The sequence below is a fragment of the Carassius auratus genome, chromosome 4, assembly GCF_003368295.1.
Source record: "Carassius auratus strain Wakin chromosome 4, ASM336829v1, whole genome shotgun sequence".
Lineage (NCBI taxonomy): Eukaryota > Metazoa > Chordata > Actinopteri > Cypriniformes > Cyprinidae > Carassius > Carassius auratus.
This window is the reverse complement of record NC_039246.1, coordinates 14,170,197-14,197,649: the sequence shown is the minus strand read 5'-3', so window position 1 is coordinate 14,197,649 and position 27,453 is coordinate 14,170,197. Positions and strand designations below refer to the sequence as shown.

Sequence of the window (27,453 nt, the reverse complement as noted above, 5' to 3'; positions counted from 1 at the left end):
TTTTTCTGCTGCTTAATATTTTGTGGTAACCATAATAAGCTACAATGCAAATGTTTAGCACAAATAATAAAAAATAAAAAAAAGAATTATAAAATAAAAAGAAGAAAATTCAGCTTTGCCTCGCAAGGAATAATTCACATTTTACAATATATTTACATGGGAAACGGCTTTTTTAAATTGCAATAACATTTCACAATTTTGACAGCATTTTTGATCAAATACAAGCAGCCATGGTGAACACAAGAGACTTCTTTTATAAACATTACTATAATAATAAGAATAAAACTGTGGATTAAAAAAAAAGTGTATTTTGATTTCAATTAACTTCAAATGCAGTAAAATATGTAGACGTAGGCATTGAAACCAGTAAGTAGTGTTGACTGCTTTATTACAAGCAATAAAATAAATATCTCTAAATATTCTCGTCACAGTTACTCTGGCCTGTTGCGTCTTCGTAATCCAGCTGTCAGATCTTCTGGATGATTGGGAGTGACTGTAACATCATCTACACTGATGTCAGCCGAGTCCTCGAGGGACGGCATACTCGAGTCACTCTCGCTTCCCACGTCGTCATCTTCTCCTGCCGCGGCTCTGTTCTCCTCTTCCTCTTCCTCAGACTCAGGCCTGAGCTCTCTGTGATCATGTGACTGTGCTTCAGTGTGAGTTTCTGGAAGCGTCTCGGCTGCGGCCAAAGTCTCAATGAGTTTGTCTATGTTGCGCTCACATGTCGGCTCTAAAAGATATAACCACATGATTTGTGATACCCATCAACACAGTGCTAAAATACATGCTTAGAAGTATAACAGCATTAAACATAACACTTCATACACAGTGCATGTCACAGCAATGTGTATGAAAATACAAAATACCAGGGCAAGTGTCACTTAGGCATCTAACACATCGCTGTTCCACTCCACCGCTGTGAATGGCAGCGTGATCTACATGATGTTGGCTGATTAAGTGCTACTTTATCAAGCTAACTTGCTTGCAATATATTTTCAAAGATATGTTAGTTTCTTTACTGCGGTCATCTGCATTAGAAGTGAGAAACTAAAACTTGTATTACTGCAGCGTAACTAGTACTTACTCACTGACTGATGAATGCAAACTCGCATGTAAAACATTTAAGTTTACAGCCTCCAATTAGGTTTAACATTCATACAAAAAATTTAATTAAATGCATTTTAAATATTAAATGTCATTCTCAGTACTGTAATGCCCAAAATAATTATATAATTTAAATGGATAGGTATACATAAAAATAATTAAAATTGCAACTGCAAATTTTATTTTTTGTTTAATGACTGATTTTTTAAATTATTTAAATAATATTAAAAATACATAAACATTTATAAATAATTGGCAAATTGTTTAAGGATTTGTCAAACTTATAATTGCCTGATTGCTTATTTGAAAAAATAAATAATAATAATATATATAAAAATCAATCAATATTAAAAAATAAATAAACAGGAGATAGATATATTATCTTAGAACTTGTTGCACTTCTAAAACGCTGTTCACACCAAGAACAATAACTATAAAGATAAGAAAGTGCATGCTCGTCTGCCACTTTAAATTCTCGACCTCGTGACAGCAGGATTGATTATGATTGGCTGTCAGTTTGTATCATTCATCAGCTGGAAAAACATATTTCTGGAAGTGATTCCAACAACATAGTTTTAGTTGTGGTGTTGGCTCTGCTATTCTTTACTATTGAGAATGATTTTTAGAACTATATCTTTTAGGGTTGGGTATCGATTGGGTTTTATCCGATACCGGTGCCATTTCGATACTTTTAAAATGGTACCAGTGCCTAAAAGGTGCCTGAACCGCTGCTTCAAAAATTATTTAAAATAAATAGCATTCACTCCTTGGATGCTCTCATTTCCCAAGCTTCCCTTTACTCAAAGGCTAATAAATGTATTTCATGATCTGGGTCATTAATACACAACTACACATAACGTTTCTAGTGTATCTCGATCAATCCCTCTGATGAGTGCTGTCTGTCACTGTCTTTAATCAGTTCTGTTCTCATTCTTTATAAAGTAGCAACAATATCATTTGTAAAGTACAGTCCTGTGCAAAAGTCTTAGGCACACTAGTATTTTCACCCAAAAAAAGGAGTTTTAAGCCATTTTTGTTGTAGTAGGAAATATCAGTTTACATTTTTCCATTAATTTTAATAAAAATCTAGTGAGATTTTTTAATGCACAACTGATATTTCCTACTGAAACACTACAGCAAAAGATATCAAGAACTGGCCGAACACCAGTTTTTGGGGTGAAAATACTAACGTGCCTAAGACTGTTGCACAGTAGTGTGTGTATAAAGTTAGTATAATTAAATTAAGTATATTTAAATAAGTATGCGTTCATATGTGTTAAGGGCTAGATTGTCGCTGGAGGAAACCACATTTCGGAGGACCATGACAAAATATTTCAATTGCGCTAAGGCATTTAAGAGGCACTGAAAGTGTTCTGCTTTTACTTGTATGTGTGTGTGTGTGTGTATATAGATACATAGACATTTTTCAAAATCCTTTCATTTATACAGTTAACTGTATGTGGCACTTGTTTCCATGAGTCTGAGCGTTGGTGTTTTTGTTATCGACCAGCAGCGAGACTAAGACGCTTGCGCGGTACTGTGTTAATTGCATACGGGATCAGATGTGTTTACCTTCTATCCTGATGTTTGGACACTCCATGCCTCTCTTCTTCATTAGCTGCCGAATGCACTGCAGCTGCGACATGATCTCGCTCTTCTGCTCCATGGCAACAGACTTCACACTGCAGAACAACACCCAGAATAAACAAAGCCACACGGCTGAAAGCCAACATTGAGTCGCTCGCCACCAGCGTGCATTGTAATGTCGAAAACCTCATTTTTGCTTTTGCATAACCAAATCATTCAGGCTATGAATTTGCTTTAACCAAGTGCATTGTTGCATGACTGAATAAACCACATTTATTTAAAAGAAAAAGGTTTGCAGGTGTTCAACTTCTCATTTTCGTCTGCTCTCACCAGTTGGTAAGCGGGTCCAGCTGGGTCAGGATGGAGTTGAGCATCTTCTCGGTCTGAGCCAATCTCTGCTCCAGCTCATTCAGCTGATTCTCTGTCGAAAACCACAAATGTCTCAGAAAAATCACTTCCTGAGAATATAAAATGAATGGTGGTATTTCTAAGAAAGCACTTTTAAGCATCCTCATTCATGCACACTGTACGCCTTGAAGAACCTCAGACACTTGATGTGTTCTTAAGGCATACAGCAAATCGAAAATTGAATCTATTAGAAAATAAATAAATACAAATCTCCAGTCAGAATGAAAACAGTTACTCACCTGTGTGTTGCTACATTTAATATAGTCAGTACAGCGTTGTTTTTTAGTTTTAATCTATCTGAAAATTACAAGGACCGAATTCTTACTGACACGTTCTGGATATTCATTAAAAACAATTCATAAAAAAAAAAAAAGTACATTCTTAATGTTCGAATCAGAAGGAAGACAACACAAACACTTTTCCTCAACTTGACCGTGAACAGTGTCTTCTTGTCTTCATTGTTTTGTTTCTACATAGACCTGCAACCTCTGTTGTAAACACTAGGCTGTGGGCGGGGCTAAACAGGCAGTGATGTAGAATCAGTGGGCGGGGCTAAACAGGTGACTATATAGAATCAATGGGTGGGGTTAAACAGACAGTGATGTAGAATCAGTGGGCGGGGCTAAGCAGTCAGCGATGTAGAATCAGTGGGTGGGGCTAAACAGACAGCGATGTAGAATCAGTGGGCGGGGCTAAGCAGTCAGCGATGTAGAATCAGTGGGTGGGGCTAAACAGACAGCGATGTAGAATCAGTGAGTGGGGCTAAACAGACAGCGATGTAGAATCAGTGGGCGGGGCTAAAGAGACAACGATGTAGAATCAGTGGGTGGGGCTAAACAGACAGCGATGTAGAATGAGGGGGTGGGGCTAAGCAGGCAGCAATGTAGAATCAGTGGGCGGGGCTAAAGAGACAATGTAGAATCAGTGGGTGGGGCTAAACAGACAGCGATGTAGAATCAGTGAGTGGGCCTAAGCAGGCAGCAATGTAGAATCAGTGGGCGGGGCTAAAGAGACAATGTAGAATCAGTGGGTGGGGCTAAACAGACAGCGATGTAGAATGAGTGGGCGGGGCTAAACAGACAACGACGTAGAATCAGTAGGTGGGGCTAAACAGACAGCGATGTAGAATCAGTGGGCGTTGGGTGGGGCTAAACAGACAGCGACGTAGAATGAGTGGGCGGGGCTAAACAGGCAGCGATGTAGAATCAGTGGGCGGCGCTAAACAGGCGGTTATCTAGAATCAGTGGGCGTGGCTAAACAGTCAGCGACATAGAACCAGGCATTGATATTTTTTAGAGGCGGTGTTTATCCACACTATTACATCATAGAGTAGAACATTCCACAAGCTGCTGTTTTGGCAAATTGGCTTCAATAAAAGCTGATTTTACTCGAATGACAAAGTTTTGAGTTCTGAAACTTACAGGATGCTTTTATAGTACACTGACCTCTAATATGTAAAAAGATCAAGTTAATTTTGGCTACTTCACTTTCCACACACCTGTCTCCTCGGATTTCTTCACTCCTCGAGCTGTTTTGGCTTTTTGAGCTTCAGAATCGCTTGCAGACTTTATCTGAAAACACAAAAACGAAGACTTAAGCAACTTAAACAGCAAACAAAAAAGAAGAACGAAAGGTGTTTTTATCCCCAGGAAATGGGCTTTGGTTTACATTACACAAATAATTATAAAGAAACTTTTAGGTAGAAAGACAGAAATAGTATTTTATTTAAAAACATACTTTTAATGATCCATTTTTCACACTGTATATTATTAGGCTCATTATAATTTTTTTAATGAATTGTGCCTTTAAATCACAATCGAATACACTTCCCATTCAAATCATCACTATTAAAAAATCATGACAGTAAACTGTAAAATAAAAAGACTAGAGTATGTTTTACAAGAAAACACTGCAAAATTTCACATTTACTTCAAAGTATTACTTTACCATTTATTTTTTCAATTATTTGTGCAATGCTTTAAAAAAAAACACTAGTTTGTAAACTCTCTCTCTCTCTCTCTCTATATATATATATATATATATATATATATATATATATACACATACACACACATACATAATGGTTAATTATATCTGTTCCTTGCCATTCTTTTTAACTCCTACATAAATGTTTTGTATAACAAACTTATGCAGAACAAGAAAAGTCAGGACCTTTAGAAACTTATACGCAGCGAAGAGCCCAACACTGATGGCGTAGATGGGCATGAGGGTGAAGACATAGCCCTTATTGCTGCTGGGTTTGTATTTGTCGCTCTTCAGCTCCTGATCCATGAGTTTCTTCATCTGCTGCATGTTCTCCAGGCTCGGTGCGCTCCTGTGGATCTGCTGCTGAGAACCAGGACCTGCAGAACCACACACAAGAACTGGCCTTCACATACACATCCAGGGTTTCGTTTAAGACTAATTAAGACCTTCTCTAAGACCTTTTCTAGATTGTCAAAATGTTCTCTACAGCTGTTCTCCTAAACGACTTCAAATCATTTTACATCTCAAATAAATGTTTCTTGATTTAAGTATATTTAGATATCTGAACATGACATAAATACTGAGGAAAATAATAAATAAAAAAATTAAGGTCTTAATCTGTGGAAAAGCCAAATGAGAGCTTTTTAAGATCTTTTTGAGACATTTTAAGACCCACGGTATCATTGTGCTCCAGAGAGGCTGTTAATAATGCACATCTTTATGAATAAAACAAAGACATATGTGACCCTGGACCAAGGAACCAGTAATAAATGTCAATGTTTTGAAATTGAGATTTATACGTCATCTGGAAGCTGAATAAATAAAATGACGAAATGGATACAAGAGAGATGCTACTATTTGAAAATCTGGAATCTGAGGGTGTAAAAATATCAAATAACTGAGAAAATCACCTTTAAAGTTAGCTATGTATATTACTAATTAAAAATTAAGTTTTGATATATTTACGGTAGAAAATAAAAATTTACAAAATATCTTCATGGAACATGATCTTTACTTATATCCTAATGATTTGGTGACTGGTTTCAAGGGTCACATATATAAAAAGCACTAAATTATATGCAGCAATATATGACCCTGGAGTACAAAAGCAATCATAAGCAGTCAGGTATATTTGTAGCAACAGCCAACAATGGTTCAAAATTATCGTTTTATTTATTTCCATATTTTTATTTACCAAAAATAATTTTGTTATAAAATAAAGATCATGATCCATTATGGTATTTTGTAAAAATTGGTATATGGTATTTTGTTTCTTATAGTAAATATTTAATATGCTTAGATGAGGACTTAATTAGTACTAAATCGATTTTCTCAAAAAGTGTGTATATATATATTGTTGTTGTTTTTTGCTCTCTCAGATTCCAGATTTTCAAAAAGCTGTATCTTCTCAGCCAAATAATGTCCGATCCTAACAAACAACATATAAATGGAAAGATTATTTATTCACCTTCCGAATGATTTATAAATCTCGATTAAAAAAACAACAACAACAACCTGACATTAATTACTGGTTTTGTGGTCCAGGGTCACATATACCTGTAAACACACAGCCGAGGCTGGTCCGCTCGGGTCCGCACCTTGACTGCTGATCCGCGGATCGAACGGCTTGCCGTCTCTGCTTCCTCCGCCGCCGAACATCCGCGGGAACAGCACAAACACCAGCAGCACCGCCGTGAACGCCATGACGAGCTGCTGCGAGGAGGACAGCGCCATCTCCGAGCCACAATTAATACATTTACGAGGACGATTCCTCCACCGTTGTTGACTAAATGCCTTCTTCGGGTTTTTTTTGTGCGATAGAAATCGCGCAAGAGCGCCATCACTGACCTCTACAGGACTGGCGTGGAATTATTGCTCGGCGGTCACTTAAAGGGTTAGTTCACCCAAAAATGAACGTTATGTCATTAATGACTCACCCTCATGTCATTTCAAACCCGTTAGACCTCCCTTCATCTTTGGAACACAGTTTAAGATATTTTAGATTTAGTCCTAGAGCTTTCTGTCCCTCAATTGAAAATGTATGTACGGTATACTGTCCATGTCCAGAAAGGTAATAAAAACATCTTCAAAGTAGTCCATGTGACATCAGAGGGTCAGTTAGAATTTGTTGTAGCGTTGGAAATACATTTTGGTCCAAAAATAACAAAAAATTATGACTTTATTCAGCATTGTATTCTCTTCCGGGTCTGTTGTTTTTAACAACATAATTTTCATTTTTGGATACTGACCCTTTAAAGGTTTTTGTGACTATGAACCACAAAACAAACAGTCACAGGAGTCAATTTTTCGAAATGCTCAAAATATTGCGAAATTCGCCTTTAAGGTTGTCCAACTGAGGTTCTTAGCAATGCATATTACTAATGGAAATTTACAAAATATCTTCATGGAACATGATCTTCACTCTAACTACTCTCATTCATTACTTTAATCATTCTTATCCTAATGATTTTTTAGCATAAAAGAAAAAAAAATTTTTTGACCCATACAATGTATTTTTGGCTATTGCTACAAATATACCCCAGTGACTTAAAGCTGAAGTAGGTAACTTTTGTAAAAATGTATTTGTGAAACCTGTCATTATGTCCTGACAGTAGAATATGAGACAGATAATCCGAGAAAAAATCAAGCTCCTCTGGCTCCTCCCAGTGGTCCTATTGCCATTTGCAGAAATTCATCCGCTCCCGTTAAGAAACAACCAATCAGAGCTGTGGTCTGTAACTTTTTTTTGTGTTCAAGATTTACAAAATGTATATAATAAGCGAGTACCCCATGAATCCATTTTCCAAACCGTGTTTTTAGTCTGTCCTGAATCATTAGGGTACATCTATAATAAGTGTTTATATTCTGACTATTTTAGATTGCTTCGGGAATACCGCAGCGGAGTAACCCAGTACCCTTGTGATTCTTCATTGACATAAACAGAGAGAAGTAGCTCCGGCTACAATGTTCTTCTGCAAGACGCAAGCAGTTCTGTTTATTTATTGCTAGAGCGTCAAAAGTTACAGACTGCAGCTTTAAGACTAGTTTTGTGGTCCAGGGTCACATTTGTCATTTGAATGTGCGCGGCTTCTGATTTCATTCACTTTCCTTTATTTTCAGTTGTGGCTAGAAGGTATGAAGCAAAAAACGGAATCTAACAATAAATTAAAATTTCTACCTACTAGATTGTGTTTTATTTATGTCTACATCTACCCCAACCCTAAACCTACCCCTTACAATAGTTCAAAAACAGTAATTGTAAAGTGTGAGAAAATGTACGTTGTATGAATGTGCGCATGCCTAGTTTTTTGCTGTATACCTTCTAGCTTTAACCATTTTTTAACCAACTCTGTTTGCCTCTAGCTATAGGAAAAGGTGGCATCTAAAGGAACAGGAAGTCTCACATTGAAAGAGGATGGCTTAGTGCCATGTTTCTAAATAAATTAATAAAATAAAGTCACCTCTACAGACAAACAACATATGGAGTACCTCAAGGTTCTGTACTTGGCCCTCTGTTTCTTACAATGTGCATAAATTACTTACCAAATTGCTGTCCTTGTGTTGGCTGCCAGATGAATGCTGATAACACTGTTGTCCATGTGTCCACTACAACACCCAGCCTGGCAGATGAGCACCTGAACATTTTTAAATGGCTCGAGTTGTCTCATAAAAAAAAAAAAAAAGTAATTAACTCTTAATGTTATAAAAAAGTTTTCATTTTTCACATTGAGTACATCTGTAAGAAAAAGGTCAAACCAATTTTTCTGTGTTATTAGAAAAACTATACATGCATGCAATGATATTTTCACATTAATCATATTGTGTTACATCATGGTCACAAGCCTCTCTAAATAAATTAAAGCCTATTATTTCAATATACAAACAGGCAATAAAAGTTATGGAGCAGAAACCAAAGAGATGGCAACATCACAATGATGCCATCTCTTTGGTTTCTGGTCCATAACTTTTATTGCCTGTTTGTATATTGAAATAATAGGCTTTAATTTATTTAGAGAGGCTTGAATCTTTTAAGAAAGATTCTTAATTCTTCTTATCTTTGACAGTTTTGTTGATTTTAATTATCTCAAATTGGTTTCTAAATGTCTAAAGAATCATGTTTCACCACTCTCATACCAATCTGCTTTTTCTGGAAAGGGGCCAAAACTCAGGAATGCTTTATCTACCTATTTAAACTAGAGACCAATGGTAATGCGTTTAACAGAGGACTTAAACAAGGGTTAAAAACCAAACAACAGCGCTCACATGAATAGTCCTTCATACCCAATTAATATTGCAATATTGTCTGATTCTGTTGTCTTTGCTATACAGCTTATATATGTAAGTAATTCAGAATGGATCATCTCTTCTTTGTTTTTCTTTTTTTTTTAAGAACATTGTTTCTTAATATTGTTACTATTATTAATTATTATTATCATTGTTACAGTGTTTGTTTTTTTTTTTGCTCTCTGAAAAGCCTCACATGGACTAAAGTTGAAAATTATCATGTGTGTCAAAACACTTAAGCAAGTGCATATGGTTTGTCAAGCAGTGTTGGGTATAGTTACTTTGCAAAGTAGTTAGTTAAGTTACAACGTTACCATCAATTAAAAGTAATTAGTTACGATACAGCGTTACCTATTCATAAAAGTAACGCGTTAGAGTACTCATGCGTTACCAAAAATTAAAAGCCGTTTGCAGCGGCTCACACATGACAGACACAGACCCCGGCCCCTTTAAATGCACCTAGGAGTCGTGACTCCCGACAATGAATAACGTCAATCATCCGACTAAATTAACACTGCAGGATAACAATAACAGGAAAGACAACAGCAATAGGCTATTCCACATGGCGTTTTATTTATTTATTATCACAGAACATATTATTAATCATAATTCGCACCTACCCAGCCCGGGTAGCCTAGGCTACTGTATATTATGAGCACCACAAGATAACTCCTGATTTTTCTTAAACTTTACATAATGCAGTTATCAAAGTACAAGTATGCTTACTTGTAAACACAACCTTAAACAGGCTTGCAGATTTAAATCAATGATCTAACAGCCAACGATCTAACAAAAATTAACAGCTGCCTGTCAAACAAAAATGATAACAAACCGAATTAAATCCTTCACTGCCACACAGGCAAATGACAAATCGCTTAATAGCCGAACTAATTATTATTAAAGTGTCACTCACAGTCACAAGCCTAAATTCGCTGTAACACAGTCCTCTTACATTTACTCTTCAAAGTAGTGATTAAAACGTAGCAGAAGCAGATTTTCGAAACGTTTGTCCGACAGTCGATTTCTTTTTCGTTGACAAATTGAAAATGATCTGCGTACTTCCATAAACCAAACGCTGTCCTCTCTGCTATCTTGCCGGGAGTTCGAAAAAAAAAAAAAAGCCCCCACACACACACAGGGTCAGGCGCAGGGCACAGACGTATCACAGCCATTGACTTTACGATCACAGAGTTTCGGCTCCGCTGATACATCCGCAGGTGGCACAATAGACCTAGGCATACTGTCTGACAAAAAGCAGGCTGCAGTCGGGATTTTCCTTTCCTTAAAATAACGGACTACTTTTTAAAAAAAAATAACGAAGTTACTGATTACTTACGCACGAAACTAACGCGTTAAGTTACAAATTTCAGGAAAAAAGTAATTAGAGTACTCTAACGCGTTACTTTGTAACGCGTTACCCACAACACTGTTGTCAAGTGTATGTCAACTGTGATGTCCATGTTAATTAAAAAGTGTAATAATTATAATAGTCATATCAGTATCTTTTTTTTTGTCAGTCCTGTGATAAATCTCTTATCCAAACTGGTTTGTAGTTTTATTTGGCCACAGTAGTACGGTGCCTGAGAGAGCTCAACGCACTGCCAATCCAGAAAACACATGCAAATAGAAAAAGCACCAGCAAATCAAGAAAATATTTTCATCAATTTGACAAAATACCCACAACACAACCAAATAAAGAAACACACTGCAAATACCCACACAACATAACCAGATAAATAATTTTATTTGCAGTGTGTTTCTTTATTTGATTGTGTTGTGGGTATTTGCAGCACCTATGTTTTCAAATTGATGAAAATGTTTTCTAAGTTTGCATATGTTTTTTCTATTTGTGTTCCCTTCAGTTGTTTTGCTTCCTTCAATTCTTTATTCTTTTTTCCCCACTGTGCTCAAATAAAATTCCTTTGCGGACTTCCTTCCCTCAAATTAGTGTTTGCAGAAACATTTCCTTCTTCTAATGACATTATCTCAGCTGCTTTTAGAACTTTGGCTAATGTTCTGCCAAGGTTTTCAAAGCTATAATGAAGAAAGGTTCTTGCGGTAATGTTAATGGTTAATTTAACATTAATAGTTCATTAACATTCCAGTTACAAAGATAGAATATATGAATGAATGAAAATTGCCTTTGAAGTAAGTAAAAAAAAGTGACTAAAAAAAAATCCTGTCAGTGCTGCTTACGTAAATGTCCTTTAAAGATATGTAACTGAAATATACAGAAAAATAGATAATGTGTACTTGAATAAACATTTACACGATCTACACTAGTCTGAAAGAAGACATGTAATGGAAGCCAAATAACCCAAGAACATAATAAACAGCCCCATAATAAAGCTCACATCTCTCCTTATCAGAAGCAGAAGATGCCGCTATCACTACTCTCTCAAGCACATTAAGTATTTTTCACATGATTGAGCAGATGGACTCTAGACTTTGTCTTATCCTTATCTGAACTGAAGGAGAATGTTTTTTTCATTTTCCACCTTTATTTGTTTTTCACCTTAATTATCCTAAAGGCCACAGTTCATTTTTAGTTTCAAACATCAAGCGTTTACAAGTACTTCACATTTTTCAGACTATGCTTTCTCAAGCTAACAAAGGCTGTCTTTCTTGTTGTTGTTGTTTCCTAGTTTAAAATTGTTGCGCTGCAGCTGTCTAGTTTAATTTAAAAATGATACAGAATTGAATGTTTACTCTTTGGAATGCCCCAATTTTTTCCTCAGAATTCTAAGTTTACATCCAGCAATTCCAAGTGCTCTTCCGTATATTTGACATTCAAAAGAGTTTTTGTTAAGTTAAACTTTTGTGCATCATTAACAAGGTGCTTGGTAATTACTTGCATGGTGCTTTATTAAATCTGAAGCTGATATGGAAATCATAAAATGTAATTTCATAACTATGATTTTTGTATTATAGAAAAATTAACTTTTTCCATATTTAAAAACACAGATCTGAGTACCGTATATTAGAATCTATAAAGAGCAGAACATTTAATGACATAACTAAGGCAGTATTATTATTATTTTTTGTACTTAATACACTTGAGTAGTTATAACAAACAAACAAACAAACACAAAAGACTAAGTTGAACTAAAATGTGTTTAAAATAAGGAGGTTTTTTTTTAGGGTGAAGTGATAGCTACGCCCCGTCAGTTCAACTGAAAGAGTTTGATAACGAGAACAGACCTTCACTTTCAGCTGAGCTCACACACACTTTCTAAACTCACACCAGTCTCTTCCTGCTCACATTTAATCCAGAAACCAGCCCACAGCAATAAAAGGTAATGTTGAAAATCTATATAACTCTTTTTAACAAACTGTGAAATTATAAGAATTAAATGAGATTGAAAAGTGGTCATAATTCGATTGTTTGACAGAAGAAAAAAATATTATATTTCAAGTACAAATAGAACAACACAGTTACTTGGTTTTGCATATGTTTTGGTCAAATTTGACTTTGTTTAGTCATTAAAGTATCCATTTTATACAGATTGATAAATTCTTGAATAAAGAACATAGTTTTAAACCAGTCACATGCATATGTCTATCAGTTTTATCCGGTCATATATCCATCAACAATGCATTACAATAGTGTATAATTAAGATTGCAGATAGGAAACATAACTTTATAAGATCTGAGCGCACTGAAGATGAACCGAAGACTCATTCATCTCTAGATCTGAAGCACGATGACATCTCAGGTCTCAAAGACCGTCCTGCGACTGGAGGCTGAAGACGTCCGGGCACTAAAAGATGGAATTAATTTTAAGAAAAACCAAGAGGATGGCAAATGTTACATCATTTACAAAGGCAAAGACAAAATACGAGCTTGTGTGAACCAGTGCAAACACCAGGGAGGACTCTTCATTAAAGACATAGAAGACATGGACGACAGGTCGGTGAATCCAAGCTAACATTACAGGGGAAAAATAAAAAGAGAACAAGATGATACTATTAATAAAAAAGCCAAATAAATGCATGCAAAAATTGAAACTAAAGATACACAGTGGTGGCCAAAATTGTAAGAGCATTTTAAAGAGGTTTCAGTTGTTTTTTATTAAATTGGCCATTACAAAACCTATAAAATGAATGATCTGCTGAACATTGAAAATTATCCACTGGCACCCCGAAAGTCCGGACCTGAACTGCATTGAGCAAATTTGGGGCAAGTTGGAAAATAAACTGCACAGATACTGTATATTCAAAGGAAATCCTTTGTCTTGAGTAGCAGAAGTCATGGGACAAAATTAGTAAATTCTCAGGAAATATACTGACACTATGCCAGAGAAACGTGCTGCTATAATTGCTGCAAAAGCTGGACATAACAAATATTAAAGTTATAAATGAATAAAAACAGTACGACTCATTTAATCTGATATTTGTTGTGCTCAGAGCAAACATCTGCACGTTTCATGAACATTTTAAAATGAAATCATGTTTTAGACGCAAAAAAAATCAATATTTTCTGATCTGTCAGGTGTTCTAACAATTTTGTCCACCACTTTTTCATAGATGTTTTTAAAGGAAGTGTATTAAACTTTAGTAAATCTTTCTTACTTCAGTCTTAAGTATCACATGATCCTTTAGAAATCATCCTAATATGCTGAATAGCTGTTCAAGAAACATTTGTGATTATTATCAGTGTTGAAAATAGTTGTGCTGCTTCATATTTTCATGGTATATCATTTCAAGGATGCATTGAAATGAATCAAAAGTGTGTCAGGTTTAATGGTAAGGCATACACGAGGACTTAAATGCAAGGCTTTATTAATTTATAAAAGAAGACATAAAACAAACAAAAACAACCGCTTCGGGGGAAAACACAGCTGGCAGCGGTTCTGAAGGAACATGCAATGTCCTCAGGCAACACACAAAGGGAACATTTCACAATGATCCAAGTCAGGACTGAGAACAAAGGTAGAACAAATAGGGAAGCAAAGTGGAGAAAATGAACAAATAATGGCTTAGCAAGGTGAGGGAATGTTTGCTCATAGCAAAGACAAAACACACTCCGAACCTGCAACATGTAAACTGGAGAGTGCACGCTCAAAACCTTATGATCATAAAAAGATGAGACAATACATGGGATCTGTCACAAAACCAAGAATAAACCAGACTTAATTGACAGAACCCTGTTATTTAGACATGATACAAAAGATTCCATCAAAGACTCCTGAAAACCAATGTATCACAGTTTCCACAAAAACAATGTAGCAGCACGAGTGTATTAACCCTTAACTGTCACTCACATTTTTGAACATCGACTTTATAGTGCACGATTCAAACTTACATTTTTAGAATTCATGAATGAAAACATTTTGTAACATGATATTGATTTACCATTTACATGGTAATGCAATGTCTGATTGTAAAATGAATGGTTAGGATGAATTTTGAGATTTTTTTATGTTTTCAAGTGATATATAATTTTTGATGATTTCTAAAATGTGATAGAGAAAAAGGCAACGACGAAGTCTTTTTTTTTAAACTAAGGTCAAAACTCCTGTGATAGTGTAGATTTTTGAGGGTGCACTCTTGTCATAAATTCATCTATTACCTTTCCTAAATAATTTTTAACAAAAAACATTGGTAAAATAAATATTTGGGAGTTTTAACGATATATAGCTTGTCAAGATTAGATTAGATTTAATTGTAATATAGTGAAGTACTGTAAATGTAGGCGTCCCGTATTCAGGACAGAGTGACAGTCAAAGGGTTAAACAATGATAATGATCAGAAGTGTTTCATGAGCAGCAAATCAACACATTTGACTAATTTCTGAAGAAACGTGACACTGAAGACTGGAGTAATGATGCTGAAAATTTTGTCAAAGGAATAAATTACATTTTAATGTATATTAGGAAAACAGCTATTTTGAATTGCAAAAACATGTAACAATATTACTGTTTTAACTTTATTTTTGATTAAATAAATGCAGGCTTAGTAAGCAGAACAAACAAAAAATTATTATAATTTTTTTAAAATATAAATATTTATTTTGAATCAGTAAAAAAGTGCACTTGTGTGTCTGTGTAACAGAACAGTGCGCTGCACCAAACACTACTGGAAACTGAACGTGGCCACAATGGAGTACATCAACCCTCCAGACAGCTTCATGCAAGACGAACTCGGTAACAATATCACTCTTATTTAAAAAGAGTGCATTGAAACCAATTTCAGAGTCTCTTGAAAAAATACTGTAGGTACTTTTTTTGGCATTGATGGTTATAAAAATCATTGCATTCCAAGTATTGCAAGTTTGGTTTTTGTGATTCTTTAGAATTATAAAATGTTCTTTGTGAAGACACGTTCACTGAAAGGTTCTTCGGCGAAGCAAAAATGGCTCTTCTAAAGCAACACTGAAAAATAAAAACTCTTAATCATTTATTTTAATGACATTTGATGTCGTTTTAATTGCAGCTGATATAAATAATATGGTAACACTTTCTATGAAGCCCGTAATTATAATTCATTATAAGGGTATTCTTAAGGCATTAATGAATGCAAAATGCATTATAAAAAACCTTATAATATGTTATATCAACATAACAACAATTATAATACATCATAATAAGTTTAAGTATGATTATTTACTGTATTACACACAATGAACACCATATTGAATCATATCTTGGCATTGTTTATTTAAAAAGAATGCACAGAAAGCAATTTCATACTCTCTTGGAAATACAGTAGGTACTTTTTTGGCATCGATGGCTCTATAAAGAACCTTGGAAATTTTGGAATGGAAACTCAATGTTCTTTGCGCTATGAAATTAAGAAAATCAATTAAGACGCGTTCACTGAAAGGTTCTTTGGGGAAGCAAAAATGGCTCTTCTGTGGCAACACTCATTGTCATTTTAATTGCAGCTGACATAAAAATTATGTATTCATATTAAAGATGGATATTAATAGTACGTAGTTGTTGGAAGTGAATGCTGTGGGATTGTCTTCCTGTGTTTGTGTGTGTAGAGGCAGTGCTGTCAGATACTGACGGTAGTTTAGAGCTGGTGGAGTTGAATCCTCCAGACCCCTGGACCGCAGACCCCAGAGAAGCACAAGAGTTGCATGCCGGAGAGATTACGGTAAATAACAATGACATAAAACAGATCTTATATCTCATCACGTCTCTGATGTGAACAAACTGCTTGGAAAAAAACTTGAAGCAATGCACGCCATCATTGGATGATTACTTTATACTCCTCTTCTCACATCCACACCTGTGTAAATACATTGCACCTTGTACCAAAGAATAAATAAATAAAATTTGACAGCAGCTGTTTAAAGTTAGATTTACAACCATGTGGTAGAGCACTGTGTTAACAGCACAAAAGGTTGTGGGTTTGATTCCCAGGAAACACATGTTAGGGGAAAAAGGTTTAGGCTGAATGCACTGTAAGTGGATCAAAGCGTCTGTAAATGCAGAAATGTAAATATAACCTGGAACATACAGTACCTGAAATATTGGAACATGACAATGTTGTGAAGTAACCAGTACCAGTTAATTACCACATAAGTGTAATTATAATCAGTTAGAGTTACTGAAAAAAAAGTGTAACAAAATTATAGTTACTTATGATAATGTTAAGGAGGTTATATCTAAAGAACTAAAATTTCACCCATACCCACATACAGATTTAATTGATTTCTTTCATAAATTGCAGTGACTGCTTTAAAATATGAGACACCAATGTTTCAGGAGTTTAGTAATAGGACAAATGCTTATTTGAAATCTGCTTTATTCCTATTTGGGCTTGAGAATATGCTTTATTTTTCAAGATTAACAGTTTTACCCAAGGCATTGATAGATGCCAGTGTGTCCTGTCATAGCTACACAAAGATTTGATTTAAAAAAGATTATCACAGCTACTAAATTATTTGGTTTTAAATCTGTATTTAACCTCAGAATGATCTCAAAGTTAAGTCTGATTTTATGGTGGCTGTGCTTTAAAATCAAATGATTGTAATCTTAATTCAAGTGAGGAAGGATTTCGAAAGTGACTGTAATCAGAGTTGAATACTAGTTATAAAGTAATCAAATAGTTATTAATCAGTTACATTTCTTTAATAAAGTAATTGAAATAGATACACAACTTATTATATTTTGATAGGGTCACTTGTAATCTGTAACCTATTACATTTCCACAGTAATCACAGTAAACACTGGTCGCTGATGCACAATGATGCATAAGACTTTAATGATTTTATGATGCATTCAATTGTTAAGAGTGACATGCTAATAAATAAATAAATGCTGTTTTGAACATCCTGCTCATCAAAGAATGCTGTGCATTGCAGCTGACGTACATCACACACGCATGTATGGAGCTGAAAGCAGGGAACAAGCGGATGATGTTCGACCCGTGGCTCACAGGACCAGCGTTTGCGAGAGGATGGTGGCTCCTTCACGAACCTCCGTCTGATGCCATGGACAGACTCAGTCAGGTCGATCTCATATACATCAGCCACATGCATTCAGATCACCTGAGGTTAGAGTCTGATCCACCTCTCTATTGTATTCAGTTGTGTTGAATTGTATGACGCCACAAAACCATACATTTTAAATGCACTTTTTTTTCTATTAGCTACCCAACTTTGCAACTTCTTTCCAAGAAGCGTCCAGATATTCCCATTTATGTTGGAGACACTTCACGGCCGGTGTTTTGGTGAGACTGAAGTCTAGAGGAGAGTTTGCAACATTAAAATAAACGAAGGAATATTGAAGTAAAACTAAATTGAACTGTTGTTATGGCTATCACACTTCTAACTATTATTATTCTGGTCATTTAAAAGCAGGTAGTATGCACAATCAACTCAGAATCCACACAAAACAAAGACAACACTTTATTTTAAGGTCTTCTTGTTACACATTACATGTACTTACTATTATAATAACAATAAATTATGCATAGTTGCAATAAACCCTAATCCCAAACCTAACCATATAGTAAGTAAATGTAGTTATTTAATATTACTCAGTGCTCAAACTTATAAATATAAATGTACAATTTTCCTACATTAAAAAATAAATACAACCTCATGTTGTGTCAATCACGTTTATACACGGCCTGGAATTGGAAAATTTTATTTTCTCTGTTTTCGCATCCATAGCAAGGATTTTGATAGGAAAGGATGGCGAATACGGAAAAAAAAATGCATATGAAATTTTTAAACACAGTGTGCAAAGACTGATGAATGTAAAAGCAAAAGATGTATAACAGATTCAGTCTATGGAATACAATTATGAATCCAGTATCTCTGTTACTTACTTTGTGTAAAAGATAATCTTCAACTGATCAGAGCTGCTCACACTTACATAATCTAAAATGATAAAAGACATGGCTGGTGGGAAATCATTTACAATTTGAAAGTGAACATTTATAGACATTTTAATAAAGAAATCACCCTGTTGAGAGTGTGTTTACAGTGTGTTGTTGGATGGTTGAGCTCCATAGTTTTCTGAAGTCACTTCATCATAGTTACAGTGAGGTGAAATTGGCAGTTACAGATTTTTCCAGCCTTTTTTTTTTAAATCTGTAACTGCCAATGCCACATTATAATTAAATATAAGGAGGTGGCTTTGGGAGTTACAGATTTGAAAAAATCAAAATGGCGGGAAAAATCTGTAACTGCCGATGTCACCTCACTATAACTATAATGAAGTGACTTTGGCAGTAAGAGATTTAAAAACAAAAACTGCGTGGAAAATCTATAACTGCCAGTGCATTATCACTATTAACTATAATGAGGAGACCTTGGCAGTTACAGATTTGAAAAAATCAAAATGGCGGGAAAAATCTGTAACTGCTGATGTCACCTCATTATAACTATGAAGTGACTTTGGCAGTTGGAGATTTAAAAACAAAAACGGCGTGAAAAATCTGATTGAAAAAACTATGAATTTTGTTTTTGTTGCAGGTATCTGGAGAAAAGTGGAGTGAATTTAACAAACATAAATGTGGTGCCATTCGGCGTGTGGCAGAAAGTACGTTATTCTTGTCTTTTCTTCTTTTTCATGTGTTCTTTTTCTTGATTTCGGCTTTCCTATTATTCGAAAGGTCGATGAAAACCTGAGATTTATGATTCTGATGGACGGAGTTCATCCTGAGATGGACACCTGCTTGATCGTGGAGTATAAAGGTATTTTGCTGCTCATTTAGACAAACATTTGGCAAAAAGCTTAACATGCAAATAACAAAACTATGTAAGAGCAGAGCGGGAAACAGAAAGAGAGTAGGCTGCATTCTGCCTTTATCTACAACATATGATAAGAGTATATAAAGGTGCCAGGGCATTTAATTTAACATGCAAAAGAACAGTCTTAAGGCAAAGTTCAAGTAACAGCAATTATTTCAAGGGTGTGAATATTTTTTTATTTTAATATGCAGTGTCAGAAATGTGCTTTGAACTGTTTTAAAGCCAACAAAACCCCTTTTGCTGCATTAGCAGAAGCAAAAAATTAATTTTGCTACTGTTGTAAAGTTTTTAAGTCTCTTCTGCTCAGCAAGTATGCATTTATTGATCAAAAATACAGTAAAATTGTGGAATATTATTACAATTTTAAATAACAGTTTTTTGTAAATGGTAATTGATTCATGTGCCTGAATTTTCAGCATCATTTCTTCACCATCATAATCTGTCAGAAATCATTATAATATGCTGATTTGCTGCTCAAGAAATATTTATTATATTATTATTGTCACCATCAGTTTATCTGAAATTATGTTGAAAACAGTCATGCTCCTTCATATTTTTGTTAAAACTAACGTATTTGATTCCTTGATGAATAAAGTAAAAAAATATCAGCATTCATTAGAAAGAGAAGACTTTTGTAAGATTTTAAATGTCTTTAGTGTCACTTTTGATCAATGTAATGCTTCCTGGACGAATAAAAGTTGATAAAAAAACTTATTAACTTACATTTTTAATATTTTAGGATATTTTAATATTAATTCTAGTTATATGTGACCCTTGACCACAAAACTAGTCTTAATTAAGTGTCAATTTATATATCATCTGAAAGCTGAATACATAAGCTTTCCATTGATGTATGGTTTATTAAGATCTGACAATATTTGGATGAGATACGAGGGTGCAAAAAAATCGTAACACTGAGAAATAGAGTTGAAGTTATGGAGTGGAGTTAAACAATATTATACTTATACTACATGTTACAATACTGATTTCTAAGCTGTTTTGTTGTCGGAAAAACACATTTAAAGTTTTAACCGTGTGTTGATGATCTGGTAAAAAAGCTGAAAATGTATAAAAGTTGGACATTTTATAAATGTGAAAATAAAGTTTCCCCAAACTTTTGAAAAGTAGTGTAGCTTTACACTGAGATAACGTTGACACAATGAAATTATGGACTCGGTTAAGTGCACACTGCTGCTAAAAAGACTGGATAAACTCAAACAAAAACCTTCCAAGGTCACATGATCCTGAATACGGTGGACTGCACCAGACCAAACAATGGACGTCTTCCTCACGGTGTTGATGTGATGATGAGCGACTTCGCCGGTGGTGCCTCCGGTTTTCCAATGACCTTCCACGGCGGTAAATACACCGGTGAGTCTCACATGCCGCTTTAAATAGGTGCAACACAGGAACAGGTGACCATAAGCAGCCCAATGCATTCTAATGCACATCGTGTTTGTTTGTTTTTTTGACAACAGAAAGCTGGAAGGCAGATTTCATCAAGAACGAGAGGAAGAAGCTGTTAAACTATAAGACACAGCTGGTGAAATCACTACAGCCCAAGATCTACGTCCCTTTTGCAGGATACTTCACTGAAGCGCATCCCTCTGACAGGTGAACACACATGCCTCAATCAACCTTATCACAGAAACTCGTCCAGCTAGTCAACGATTAACTACGGTGTCCAGGAACACATTGTAAGTAAAATCAATAAAGTCAACATGAAACAACTATGCACTATGATGCATTTCTAAGTGAAATATATCAGAATGATTTCTGAAGATCATGTGACACTGAAGACTGGAATAATGATGCTGAAAATACAGCTTTTCATCACGGGAATAAATTACAGTTTAAAACACTAGACATTTCACAATTTAACTGTGTTTTTGAGTACATTAAACAAATCTTTTCGACTGTAGTGTACTCTATATAAAACTGAAGTATGAAATGTATGACAGGAACACTTGAACATGACTAACAGGTACATAAAGGAGACGAACAGCAAGAACAGTGCAGCAGATCTGAATGAATCGATAAGGAAGAGCTGTCCGAATATCTTAACCTGGACTCCTGTACCCGGATCAGTCCTGGACTTGGCCCTGGCGTTAAATGACCCATCCAACAGGTGCGTTCACACGGCTTTACGTTATTATTAGGATGCAGCATTTAAGCACACTGATGTAGCTTGAGTGCATTAGACTGAAATTAATAAAGCTTTAATATTTGCATCAAAAGCAAGCAATTTGCAAAAACACTAACATGACGTCAGTTCAGTTCAGTTCACTTTATTAGCCATTTGCAGTGTAAAACCACATTGGTTTATTTTAATATTACTGAGACACTATACAATTATTATTATCATTATTATTTATTATTTGTATATTAATTTGACTTAAGTTTTAGTAATTCTGTATTTTGTTTTTGTCATTTTAAAACGTGTATTTTGTTTTTATTCCTTTTTATTTGCTTTAGTTTTTATAGTCACATTAAATGAGAATGAGAAATGTTGGCTTGGCAGCTGAAATACTTTGTGTATAGTTGTGTTAACTATTAAAATGTATTTATTTATATATAATTATTTTGATCAATAATTACTAAGTTTTTTCAATTGTTTATTTTTTTTTTATAATTTTCTGGTCATCAAAGAATCCTGAAAAAATGTGTGATGTTTAATTGTGCCATAAGTTGTGACATAAAATAAGTGTTTTCATATTTATTTTATTTCAGTTAACCAAACTGAAAGAATTATTCATGTTTAAAACTTTTTTCATTTAATACATATTTTTTAAATGTTATTATTTTTAGTTCTAGTTTGAACTATAATAATCCTTCAAAAAAAAATTTAATTAATGTGATTTATATTTACAAACATATTTAATACAGTCTCTTTGGTATTTTTATTTAGGCATGCATCTGTTTAATTTCCATTTCATATTAAAATGTTCATTAGCTTGTTGCATGTGAGAATTATGTCGGAGTCTGTTATTATTTCTGCCTGTTTTCCATCAGCATGTTTTTTTTTTCCTGGTTTTAATATCATGACCATAGGAGAGTCATCACTGAGCCGCCCAATGGCACGAAGATCTTTAAGGACAGTTGGGACTTTGACTTGTATTTGGATGAACTGAATGCTTCCGTTTCAGCTGAAATCTTTAAATACAAAAGCTGGATCCAGTACTATTATAACTGGGCAGGATTTAAAGACTACAATCTGGTGATTCGGGTAAATCATATACTTCATAAACGAACTGCTGGTGGATTTCACACATAAAGCAGCTTAATGCACAAAAAAACCCATGCAATAAACTGTTTTCCCATCAGGTCACTGAGACGGATGATGATTTCAATCCTCTGAAAGGAGGTTATGACTATCTGGTGGACTTTCTGGATCTTTCTTTCCCAGCCGTGCGTCCGGAGAGAGATCACGCGTACGAGGAGGTACAGACTGAGCTGTATGAGACGCATGCTGAAGCTGAATACAAACTGATGAATCAAACGTGTGCGTTTCAGATCAAGAACCGAGTTAATGTGATGAGACACGTGGTTCTGAACGGCCGGCTGTGGGACGACCTGTACATCGGCTTCAATAACAGAATGAGTCGAGATCCCGATGTTTACCACCACAAGTAAATACACACGAACAACATCATCACAAGATGAAACAGAAAAATACATAAGAGTGCATTAGTCATGCATCAAGTGAAAATATAGTCAATTCAAAGACCAGTATCCAGAAATGTAATCATTATTTCACATGGTATCCTGAAGGATTCCTCGCAAATCAAGCTTTTATGTTGCATATAAAAAAAAAATTCAAAATGTTTTTAACTTTAGACATCTATAGTAATACATAGTTAAATAAAGCCGGTCTTTAACATTATTTATCATCATTTCATATCATAATTTTTTTATTGGCAGATTCTGGAATCATTTTCAGATAGAATTGCCACTATTGCAAATATTTCTAAATGTTTATATTTAGCTTCATTTTTTTCCCCAGTTTTTTAATACTTTAGTCATTTTAGTACTTCAGTTTAACTTTGTTTTGTTTCAGTTTGTATTGTTTTGTTTTCTTTTTTGTCTACAATTTCATCATGCATTTGTATTTTATTGTAGCCTTGTTTTGTGATAGGTTTCTTGACGCATCTTAGAGATGTTTCCACGGTTCTTCTGGATTTTATCTATCTGAGTTTGTTCTTCATTGCAACTTTTTACATCAGTATTGCGTGATATAAACTTGCAACTGTGAGATATAAATTGCGAGATATAAACTCGCAATTCTGACTTTTCTACTCTGAATTGAGAGTTTATATCTCGCAATCCTGAGAAGAAAGAAAATCAGAATTGTGAGAAAAAACTGAGAATTGCAACTTTATATCTCTGACTTTACTTTTTTAGAATTGCAAGTTACAAAGTCAGAATTGTGAGATAAAAAGTCACAATTACTAGTTTAATTACTTACTTAATGGAAAATGATATTTCTTACTGACACACTATAGCAAAAGATAGAAACAACTGACTTAAAACTATTTTTCAGCTGGTGAAAATACTACTATTATAATCATTTTGGCCATCACTGTATATATTTATCTCAATATTTTTCCTCTTGAGGTGGTGGATGCAGGAGTGGGTTGTTTAAAGATGTTTAAATGTTTAGTCTTTCAGTCATCTTTTCAGCTTTGCACCACATCTTTGTTCTTTGTTTTACTTTTTACGTTGAAGACTTTCATGTTAGCAACACATAGACCCTGTGATTCTTTTACTCAAATTTCAGATGCATCTCTTTAATCAACATTATTTAGGGTGGTTTCGAGTGCAATTAAGATTGTCTCATGGGATCAACCTTATAATTAAAAGGATATAAACATTATCTTACAGTAAAAGGGAACAAGCTCACATTGCTAATTTCCAGGAAACCTGAAAATCGAACTGAAAACCTGAAGGTCAGACGAGGATGACTGGGTCAGGTTTTCAGCTCCTCTTTCAGTCCTCACAGTAGACATCTAGCAATCTTAATTCATAACGAGTTTAGTTTTAGGTTTGAGGAAATGATAAATGATAAAAGATACAGGAGGATGTTTCGTTCTGATTATTAACCAGCTTTTTGGAGAAAGGATCAATATCAGAAGTGTGTTTGCTCCAAATTTTTACCTACTTTTTGCTCTAAATTAATTTCCGATATTTAATCTTTTTCGGTTAATCACATCGTTCTTGGAGAAAACTTGATGGAGGAGCCACTAACTGCCTTTTTATTATTTTTTATAGTTCACTGAGGTCTACTTATTATTATATATATATAATATTTACATAAAAAAAAAACATGATCATTTAGAAGAAATGGGCTATTTTCTGTCCTGTTTTTAACCCCTCGTCAGAACGAATGAAAAGGTGTGATGGATTGTAAACACCCACAATAGTTGTGTAAGTTCAACAGTGACATTCCTTACAGAAGGACGCTGCTGTGATTTACGTCAAAAATGCATAACTCAATACATATCAAACAATCCATAAGAAGAGCCAAAGCAATAGTGATCACGTGAAAAACGTGAAAACTTGTGTTGCATCATTACTGTCAGATCCAGTGTAACTGGCACAACATCATCATTGAATTGTGTCTTGTTTATAAACAATCTGAGATAAAATTGATTTTGTAAAAAATAAAACTTAGGTTTATTTGGAAAAAATAAAACAGAATTCATAGGACCCTACAAATATCATGCATCCGAAGCTATAATTTAATACTAAACAATAATGCATATTATATAGGGCCTATTTGATTTGTGTTTGTGAAGGACCCAATTAGGACCATGCACTTTCACTTTCCACACAGGCACACTTTATGTTTTCTTGAAATAACCCTTAAGCATGTAAATGTATAACTTCCTTCAGTTTAATTTAAATAAATAGAAAATAAATGGATGTTTTAAAGTTTAGAATTAGACAGCCTTGCATTGTGTGTAGACAAATGCATAGTGAAAATAACCCAAAAGCACCACCTAGTGTACAACCTACTCTAATACTATTCTAGTATATATACATATATATTGGATACTGTGTCCCATAGCTGTATCCAATATTTTTTATTTTTCATGTACATGAAACACACACACAACACACACACATCACAGTTATGTGTGTCATTTTTCTGGATCACAGCGCTGTTTATGTGGTTTTGAGGGTCTGAGGGGTTTGAATCTGATGCTGCTCGCTTAATATCTGTAAAAAGAAGACAAACACTACTTGAACAACCCCAGGTTAATATTTATGAAGTTTCATATTTTTTTTTTTTTTTTTTTTTTTATATATAAATCCCTAATTTTCCAACATGTACATGAAAAATAAAAAATATTGGATACAGCTATGGGACACAGTCATGCAGCAGCAAGCCTCACAACAGTGAAAGGAACCTCAAATTGTACAGGTCCCCAAATCACTAAATAAATAAAATGTGTATTATAGAAATCAGTTGCACTTTGCAGATTCATGTGGTCTTTAATATCTGTTGCTGTTGTTTTATTGGCAGGTTCTGGAATCACTTTCAGACAGACCTGCCTTTATCAGCACCAGACTGGGATGGTTTCCTTCAGGAAGCCCGTGAAACAGACGTCACAGACGAGAGCAGTAACGGTTGCGCTCTATCTTAACACAAACACACACACATCACAGTTATCTGGGTCATTTTTCTGGATCACAGCGCTGTTTACGTGGTTTTGAGGGTCTGAGGGGTTTGAATCTGATGCTGCTCGCTTAATATCTGTAAAAAGACGACAAACACTACTTGAACAACCCCAGGTTAATATTTATGTAGTTTCATCAGGATACATGATTCTGTGATCAAATATGCAATATTTTTGTATAATGATGCTATGAAGTGGATAATTTTGATTTGATTTGGATCATGGCAGTTTTCTGTCTCTTTACATCAGGTATTACTGGCATGTATTTCTTATTTATGAAATGTGTTTGGGATGGATTTTTGAATTTTTTGATTCTTTAAATCCTTAATCACTAATGAAGAGTAATCGGGATGAGTTATTGAACACTGGAATGAGACTTGAATTGCTTTATAAGCAACTATTTTAATGAATGATAATTTAAAAAAATGAATGTAAAATGCAAATGATGTGTTAGAGACCACATTGAAAACATGACTTAAAAATCTGATTTTAATATTTCATAATAATCTTTTCACACAAATGTATATAATTATGTAAATGTGCAGTTTACAAATATAATTATGGGGTTAAAAAAATCATTTATATTGACGAAAAGGATTTTCTAATTTTGTTTTAGATTTTAAGACCCACTGGAAAATAAAATGAATATGAACATAAATGTATTGCAATATAATTTTTATAAAATAAATATATTGCAATAGATTGCAATAAATTTTGTAATTTTATTTGTATTTTTATTATATTTCTATTTAGCTTTTTTGTTTGTTTGTTTGTTTTAATTTTAGGAACTGTAATACTTCAATTTAAATTTATTCTGGTTCAGTAAACTGCCCAGACAAGTATTGGGTATTATCTTATACTGTTGTTTATAAATGTTATATATATATATATATATATATATATATATATATATACACACACACACACACACACACACACACACTATAATAAAACATATTTATTTGTAGTTTGGATTTATTTCAATAGCTAAAACATTTTTTAAATTAGTTTTAATTAACATTGGTAATGTTGATTATTAATTACAGAAACATTTCAGGTCAGAAAATAAAACTTTTTCCAATGAATCACAGCGGAATCGCTAAAACATAAGAGCCTGCATCACTTCGAGAAAAACCTGTTTTCAGTATATTGCAGGTGAATCCCCTGCATGCAAACATCAGAAACAGG

At 34.4% G+C, this 27,453-nt stretch overlaps 2 protein-coding genes across 2 annotated transcripts; one reads left to right on the top strand and one right to left on the bottom strand.

Moving 5' to 3' along the window:
• Positions 1 to 371: 371 nt before the first annotated feature.
• LOC113059761 (coiled-coil domain-containing protein 107-like) lies at positions 372 to 6,894 on the bottom strand. Its single transcript, XM_026228337.1, has 6 exons — positions 6,687 to 6,894; positions 5,275 to 5,465; positions 4,601 to 4,673; positions 3,025 to 3,115; positions 2,680 to 2,789; positions 372 to 733 (listed from the first exon to the last, which is right to left on the bottom strand). Exons 1-6 carry the CDS (start codon positions 6,820 to 6,822, stop codon positions 432 to 434), a joined length of 903 nt encoding a protein of 300 aa, XP_026084122.1. The 5' UTR covers positions 6,823 to 6,894; the 3' UTR covers positions 372 to 431.
• Positions 6,895 to 12,562: 5,668 nt separating this feature from the next.
• cmah (cytidine monophospho-N-acetylneuraminic acid hydroxylase) lies at positions 12,563 to 26,919 on the top strand. The gene is made up of 15 exons (XM_026228287.1): positions 12,563 to 12,668; positions 13,065 to 13,282; positions 15,427 to 15,518; positions 16,361 to 16,473; positions 17,687 to 17,877; positions 17,974 to 18,054; positions 19,307 to 19,373; positions 19,447 to 19,528; positions 20,819 to 20,956; positions 21,064 to 21,199; positions 21,570 to 21,713; positions 22,637 to 22,811; positions 22,910 to 23,026; positions 23,099 to 23,214; positions 26,112 to 26,919. Exons 2-15 carry the CDS (start codon positions 13,077 to 13,079, stop codon positions 26,230 to 26,232), a joined length of 1,779 nt encoding a protein of 592 aa, XP_026084072.1. The 5' UTR covers positions 12,563 to 12,668; positions 13,065 to 13,076; the 3' UTR covers positions 26,233 to 26,919.
• Positions 26,920 to 27,453: the final 534 nt, after the last annotated feature.